The sequence below is a fragment of the Chrysochloris asiatica genome, unplaced genomic scaffold (assembly GCF_000296735.1).
Source record: "Chrysochloris asiatica unplaced genomic scaffold, ChrAsi1.0 scaffold00352, whole genome shotgun sequence".
Classification (NCBI taxonomy): domain Eukaryota; kingdom Metazoa; phylum Chordata; class Mammalia; order Afrosoricida; family Chrysochloridae; genus Chrysochloris; species Chrysochloris asiatica.
Window position 1 is genome coordinate 2,181,295 of NW_006408870.1, and position 7,613 is coordinate 2,188,907.

General features: G+C 42.5%; 1 protein-coding gene across 1 annotated transcript in view; it reads left to right on the forward strand.

The window, feature by feature from the left end:
* The window catches only part of LOC102812631 (E3 ubiquitin-protein ligase TRIM11-like), a 27,755-nt gene extending 23,936 nt beyond the window's left edge, over positions 1–3,819 (forward strand). Inside the window, exon 5 of the mRNA XM_006876095.1 lies at positions 3,176–3,819. Within this exon, the coding sequence (XP_006876157.1) occupies positions 3,176–3,819 (644 nt within the window). The remainder of the gene's footprint in view (positions 1–3,175) is intronic.
* The last annotated feature ends 3,794 nt before the right edge of the window (positions 3,820–7,613 follow it).

Here is a 7,613-nt window from a genome sequence, read left to right on the forward strand (position 1 = left end):
CTGTTCTTGACTCTTCCATTTGTAGACTGAGTTCAGGTTGATGCTACCATGTACGTCATTCTGTAGTTGTTGTGTGCTCCCCCTTTTTGTCATACAACTCCTACCTTTACAGTTTTGACAATCACAATTAGACATAATAACAATTGGTTGGTTGTTTTTGGTAAGTACTGTGGAGTCGGTTCCGACTCATAGTGACACTGCACAGGGTTTCCAAGGCTGTAAATCTTTACGGGAGCAGAATGCCTCATCTTTCTCCCATGGAACCTCTGGTAGTTTTGAGCTGCTGACCTTGAGGTTGGCAGCCCGTCTCATAACAATTAGTCACTATTAAATCAGAAGAATCCTATCACCATATCCTTTCACCAGACCCATCTAGATAAGATAAAGGCTATTCAGTGGGGAATCTACCTTCCTCTGTACACTCTGAAACTAAACTCCCTCTTGAAAACTTGTAAGCCAGCCACTTAGTGACTCTATAGTCTCCCTCCCCCGCCCCCTCCCAATGTCTAAGTTTCCTGTCACTATCAACCCTGTTCACTGAGAGAGCAGACTTGATCCTTAATGAGAAAACTCCCTCTCAGTTGGTATTTTGAGCTACTACATCCATAATTATAGGTCAAGTTCATCAATTGTAGCAATTTACACTTGCTTCCTGTATCATCCTTTAGTTGAATTCTGATCATCAAGCCATACAAAGTAGGTCAAATGGGTACTATCTGCAATTTTGGATGTTCTTGCTCGCCTCCCCCCACTTCATATCAGCTGGATGCTTCACTCTCATCTCTAGCCTATCGTGGCTTGGTCAGTGCCCATGGACTCAGGAATTCCCAAGGCTGCCCAAACTTTGGACCAACCAGCCCTACCTCTTGTCTCATCTCAAGTTCAACAGGAGTCTCTGGTACATGGTTAGACTCATTACTGCCTTTCCCCTACACTTAAAGTCACCAGTAGACCAGTGCAGTCAGCCGCAAGCTTACATGCCTGCTCGTGTGTTCCCTTTGAGTGTCAGTTTTGGAGGGGGATTTGTCCTCAAGGGACTTGATTCCTTGCCTCCTTGATGGCTCTCAGGCAAACAGCTTGCTTGTTCTTGTCATAGCCAATCAGACTGCTGTTTTTGGTTTTGTTTCTTCCTGCTGGTCTTTCTTTCAAGAAGTATCTTCTGTTCCTCTAGCCACTCCGGGCTGATCTGAATGTCCTTTCAAGTGGGAATATCCCACTTCAGAAGGTTCTGGGTGGGGCTTGGGTTCCACCTAAGGTCCTATACACTACAAAGGCTCCTCAAGAAGCCTATTTCACTGGACAAGTTCTAGAACCTCTTGTAGGTATTCCAATTAGTTATAAGCTGAAGACAAGCTTACAAGCTTTCTGTAATCATGTTTTCCGATATTCCTTTTTCTCCCATTCAAGTGTCTATTTTACAATAGTAGGCAAGGGAAACCAATATCCATAAGACGTTCAAGCATCTTAATATTATTTCCCTTCATACCCATTCAGACTGTGCCTTGATCCCTGTATCACAGAGCTCTGTTGTTCTAAGGTTGAGTATATATCACTATTTACCTCTGTGCCATTTAGCTCATGCAAACCTACTTAAGTGTTCCTCTATCATCCTTATTCTTCCCTCTCCCCTTCCTTGTATATTGCCCTCCCCAAAACCGAGCTATGATGTGACTATCCTCTAACCTGTACTTTACTGACCCCTCCCTCCCATCACTGGTAAACAACAAAGAATTTTTTTTTTCTTATAGTATGGATATCTTTTCTTAAGCTTTTATAATAATGGTCTTATGGAATATTTGACCCTTTATGACTGACTAATTTCATTCATGTCCTCCACATTATGTGGTGGCTTACAGCTTCCATGTTATTCAAGGTTCATCCATGTTATGATTTGGCTTACAGCTTCCATGTTATTCTTCAAGGTAGCCTAATATTCCATTGTGTGTATGTACCTAAGTTTGTTTATCCTTTTTTCCATTGATGGGCACTGAGACTGTAGCCATCTTTTTGCTGTTGTGAATAGTGCTACTGTGAACATTGGTGTGAATATAGCTACTCATGTTATGGGTCGTATTTCTTGTGAATACCAAGTAGAGGTATTTCTATTTCCAACTTTCTGAGGAAGCACCATACTGTTTTCCAGAGTGGTTGGACCATTTTGCATTTCCACCAGCAATGTAGGAGGGTCCCAGCCTCTCTACATCCTTGCCAGCATTTATTGTCCTCCTCTTTTTTGAACTTCGTTGTAACTGCTGGTGTGAGATGATATTTCATTGTTGTTTTGATTTGCATCTCTCTGTTTGGCGCTGTGGTTTAATTAATGCGCCAGATTGCAAAGTCGTTTGAACTGCAAGGTCAGTGGTTCAAGCTTACCAGCTGCTCCTCGGAAACCCTATATAGGGTCACTATAGGTCAGAACCAACTCAGTGGCACTTAACAACAACAATGGCTAATGATTATGGACATTTCTTCATATGTTTGTTGGCTGCCTTAATGTTCTCTTTGTTGAAGTGTCTGTTCATGTCCTATGCCCATTTCTTAATTGACTCCATTTATTCTTCAAGCTTTTTGTTTTGTCTTCACAACCCAGGGTCTCTCTGTGGTACTTTATTCTTGTCTTCATCACCACTTCCTGTTTTCAGGGATCACTGTCTGCTACCAGCACTCATGCCCCAAGCACTCTCAGTTCCAGCCCTCATTCCCTACTCTTTTTACTACATACCCCATCCTATGGTAACCCTTCCTTACTGTCCTAACTGCCCCCCAACACACACACACATATACACTTCCAGTTCCCAAACCCTGTCATCAGCTTGTCTTCTTACTCTAGTGCCAGCCTTGGTTGCCAGGTGACCCTCCTGGTGGCTGTCACCCCTGTGTGCTTCACTTCCTACCTAGACCTGTAGGTATGGCACCACCACATAGCCATTTTCTGCATTTTCCAGGCTCAAATAGAGTTATCCATCAGCTTGCCTTTGAAAGACCAAAATAAAAGTACAGTTTTACAGATGGTGGGGTGAGTGTAGAGCAGGGGGAATTAGAACCCTTTACTACCCACCCGTGGTGCTGGCCTCTCCTCAGTTGGGGAAAAAGCTTTCCACAGTAAGAAGTACTTCCAGTAATAAGCAAAGGTATTCTGAACATTGTGCCTAATCCTTCTGTGTGTAATCCACAGTGATGGTGACCCTGGACCCTGAGAGCGCACACTCCCGCCTCACTGTATCTAAGGACAAGAGGGCTGTGTTGCAGGACAAGCCCTGGCATGGCCAATCCACTGGGGAGGAGCTGTTCGGGAGATTCCCGAGTGTGCTGGGCTCCGAGCAACTGTCTACTGGCAGACATTACTGGGAAGTGGAAGTGAGAGATGGAGGAAGTTGGTTCCTCGGGGTGTGCAAAGAGGATGCCAACAGGGAAGTCTCTCCCACCTGGACCCCTGACAATGGGTTCTGGAGCAAGGGAGACCTTATTCCTACAGGTGTCTTCAGGCCCCAGAAAACACGTTATCCCCGGATTGGAGTTTTCCTAGACTACGAGGCTGGAGAGCTTTCTTTCTACAACGTGAATGAAGAGTACCACATCTATACCTTCCCTCAGGCTTGCTTTACTGGACCTCTGCGGCCCATCTTCATCACGCCATCCTGGTGTCAGACCTGTCTGACCATCTGTTTAAAACAAAGAAACAGTGCCAAAGATGTCCCCTCTGCTGGTAAAAGGAAGTTTTTGAAAGCATCTACGAGGAGCTTATCAAAACCCTCCCTGTTTGTGTTTGGAGATGCCTCAGCCTCAAATTCCAATGTCGCCACAACTGGATCTCTATAAAGAAGAAATGACAAGGAAGTGCTCTATCATAGAATAGTGTTTCCCTCAGCACGTGTATTGGAGGCATCAGAAGCAAACTCTTCTCTATAAGAATAAGCCACAAATGTGAATTGTGTGTGTGTGGACTGTAGCCACAATCACTGGCTGAGGACAGAGGCTCCAAGAATGCTAATACCACAAGCAGCATTGCCTTCCCTGATGTGGTCTTCTAAAATGATGAATACTTGGTCACATTTCAAACTCAGCAGAATAGTTTTTCCTTAATTAACCAGGGTGCTCATCCCTAACTTATCAACATGGTTAGATTTCAAAGACCAATTCTATCAGCATTATGTGAAAACGTAGTTTGACCACATCAGATCACAAAAATGGATGACTGTATCATTACACAACTGCCAAATTACATCATTACATAACTGCCAAACTACAGAATCATGCCCCAGCCAAGCTAGCAGAACCTTAGCCATTATAGCCAGCAGCATTACTCCTGCCTCAGACCTCGGCATTGGTTACTGCCAGATGCACATCATTAATGCAAAGGAGTTTGATAGTAGGTTTAATGTTTTTTTTTTTACTATGGTTGTAAATGTGAACTATCTGATCATGAGATAGTTTATTATAAGTAAGGAGTAGGCTTAATTGAATTCCTTTAAGAGGTCACAAAAAATTCTGTGCTTCTATATGTAAAGCAGACGTGGCTCAGATTACTTTAAGCAGGTTTCTGACCTAAATGGATGTCAGCAACAAGTCTGATTTGTGTCATTGTCCTGCTCATTATGGGGTGTGATGTTAGTCACCACTCTCTTTGTGTTTGCCAGTAACTATAACAGCAACATACTCTTAAAATAGCCTCCACTGAAAACCCCAAGGTTGAGGTGGCCTCTAAGAATCTTCTCTCAGGTATGAATAGCTATTTTTTAAATACAGTAGACACATTAGATAGGAAAAGGGAAACCTACAGTTGGAAGAGACCTTAGAGGGAAACACACCTTCACCTCTGTACAGTAAAAGATTAACCTTGCCCAAAGACAGGTATGGCCCTTTCCCTCCTGGCTTCAAGAGGTAACCTTTAAGCCTTTAGAATATGTTGCCTGTTCAGTGTCTTTGTTTACCTGAAGGCCTTGAACCACACCAAACAGTCTGTACTAACAGTATGATTCATGGAAGGATACTTGGGCCACATGGTATCAGTTGACATCCGGAGTGACCATGTGGGTGCCTGAACCCCAATAAAATCTTGGCACCAAGGCAGGAATGAGCTTCCATTGTTGGAAATACTCCATACATGTCACACGTTGTTGCTGAGAGAAGTAAGTGGTATCTATACAACCATACTAAGGGCAACCGGAAGCTTGCTCCCAGACTCTCCTGTGCTCCTTTTACTTGTGCTGAGTGCATTCTGTGTCCTTTTTCTTAATAAACCATAACCATGAATATAACACTTTGCTGAGTTCTGAGTCCTTTTAGTGAATTATTTTATCTGAGGGTGGTCTTGGGAACCTCAGACTGCATTTTCTTTTCCATGGTTTATGCTCAAACAGAGCTCTGACATTAGGAGGCAGCACCTTCTATTTTCAAACACCTCTTAAAAGAGTTTTTTTTTCTCATTCTGTGCTGCAATCATTTTCATTTGGAATGCAGATTCCTCTCCTGGAAGTCATATTTGTCAGGCCTTGTGCTCCAGCTCAGCCACCCTCCTGTGAGAGCCCTCTGGTCCTGCTGACTTCTAGGAAGGAAGCCTGGTTCGTGACCATCCATCATTTGTAAAGTCAATCATTTACTCTTAGAAACTGCCGACCTTGAGGTTAGCAGCCCGATTCGTAACCACTACGCTACCAGAGCTCCTGGATGTTACATGAGAGAGTAGTAATTCTGACCTCTATCTCACACTGTAAATAAATACCAAATGATTGTATATATAAATGTGAAAAGTAAAACAATAAAAATTATAGAAGAAAATTTAAGAGAATATCTATTACAATGAGGTTGGTACAGATATCTTAGATATACAGTAGAATATTTAAAAAGCTCATTATTAAAGGCAAATTGGACTATCTTAAAACTAAGAACCTCTGTTTTATCAACATATATAATTAACAAAGTAAAGGGCAAGTCTCAGAGTAAGAGAAGGTATTATCAGATAAATGACTTTGTAGAGAAGAAAAACACATTAAGCCCAATAGAAAAATGGGCAAAGAACTTGAACAGATACTTCATATCCAAGTGTTGTTGGTTAAAAAGAAAAACAAAACAATGGTCAGTGAAGGTACCTAAATGTCATTCTTTTAAATTCCTTATCAAGTAGTTCTTACACCATTTCTGGTATTATATTTGTCTCTGTATTTTGGTCACTTGTTTGAGGGATTCTGTCTTGTTTCATCACATAAGCTGAAATTCTCTGTTTTCTCCAAGACATTGTGGTGCCATCGTATTTATATTTAATTGATGGTTGCATGCTGGTGTGTTCGAATGCACTCACCACCTGTGTCCTTGTAGATGTGAGACTGGAAGTGTGAATGCAATTTTCTGTTCACTGTTTTTGTAGCATAGTTCAGGACAGGTTCACACACCTCCAGACACAGCAGAGGCTGCACAGGAGGGGGTACCACTAGCTGCCAGGCTGGTGAGGGTGGGGACTGGATAAGTCCCTGACTACCAAGGGAGTTCAGGGAATAAGGGAGAACTGCAACTCCCTTACCGCCAACCTCCAGCTGCATCTTGTGCCTCCATGCTGCTGTATCAACAGTCCTAGCAAAGGCTCAAGATGACTGCAGTGCTCCAGGCTAACAGTCAGCCTGCTTTTCTTTTCTGGCAGCTCCTGTTCAGCTTCCTCTTCCAGTTAGCATTCAATACGCTTGTCTGTCCTATCCTCTGATGCTCAGGCTTCCACGATCACCTGTTATCTGTTCCACGATACCTGTTCTGCTTGGTCTCCCATGTACTTATCTGCTCAGCATGTATGCTTCTTTTACCATGTTGCCCTGGAAGTCAATCTTGAAGTCTTCATTTTATTCATCTCTATTTAATTTCTGATGACACCAACATGCACTGTGGCTGCTCAAAATGTAATTGCTGAATTAGTGAATGAAATGAATGTTTCAGGCATGATGCCTATACCTCAGTATGCCTCACTGAAAAATGGACTCATTAAAATTAGAAACGTCTAGCTTGTTTATTTTTCTAAACTGTCCTAGCCTGAAATTTTTTACTTTAAAGTTGAATTGTGTCAGTTCTTCTGTGCACATCAGGCCAGCCCACAGTGACCTCAGGACATATCTAAAGTTTGGAAGTCTCTGGCACCACCAGCAGCCCCAACCCCACAGCTCTGAAATTTCTCCTGTAATATTCTGCACTGCCCCTCTCCCATCTCCCATTAAACTTGGACCCATCCACTCCGGGTGCCTCACTCCAGGTTACTTCCTACAGGGAGCCCCAGGATCATTCAAGCTTTGGGAATTATATACAGAGTCTATACACTTCTCTGCTTGACCAACTCAGAGGACTTCCTGAATGTGCAACACTTGGAATTCTATTCACTTTTGTAAGTACTAGTGCCAGAACAGGGGAATGTTCATTTGATTTCTGTGTAACTAGAAATGTCCTAATAACATCATCAGTTTTACTTGGCATATGATTTTTTTTAAAGCTTATATTGTGAATTCAGTGGTAGTTTACATGAGAGAACATTAGTTTTACACTCATCCTATCATATTATTTTTCATTGCAATGATTACAATCCCCTCCATGCATCATCATTCAACAGTATTTGCTTCTATTCCCTCTGGTTGTTTTTT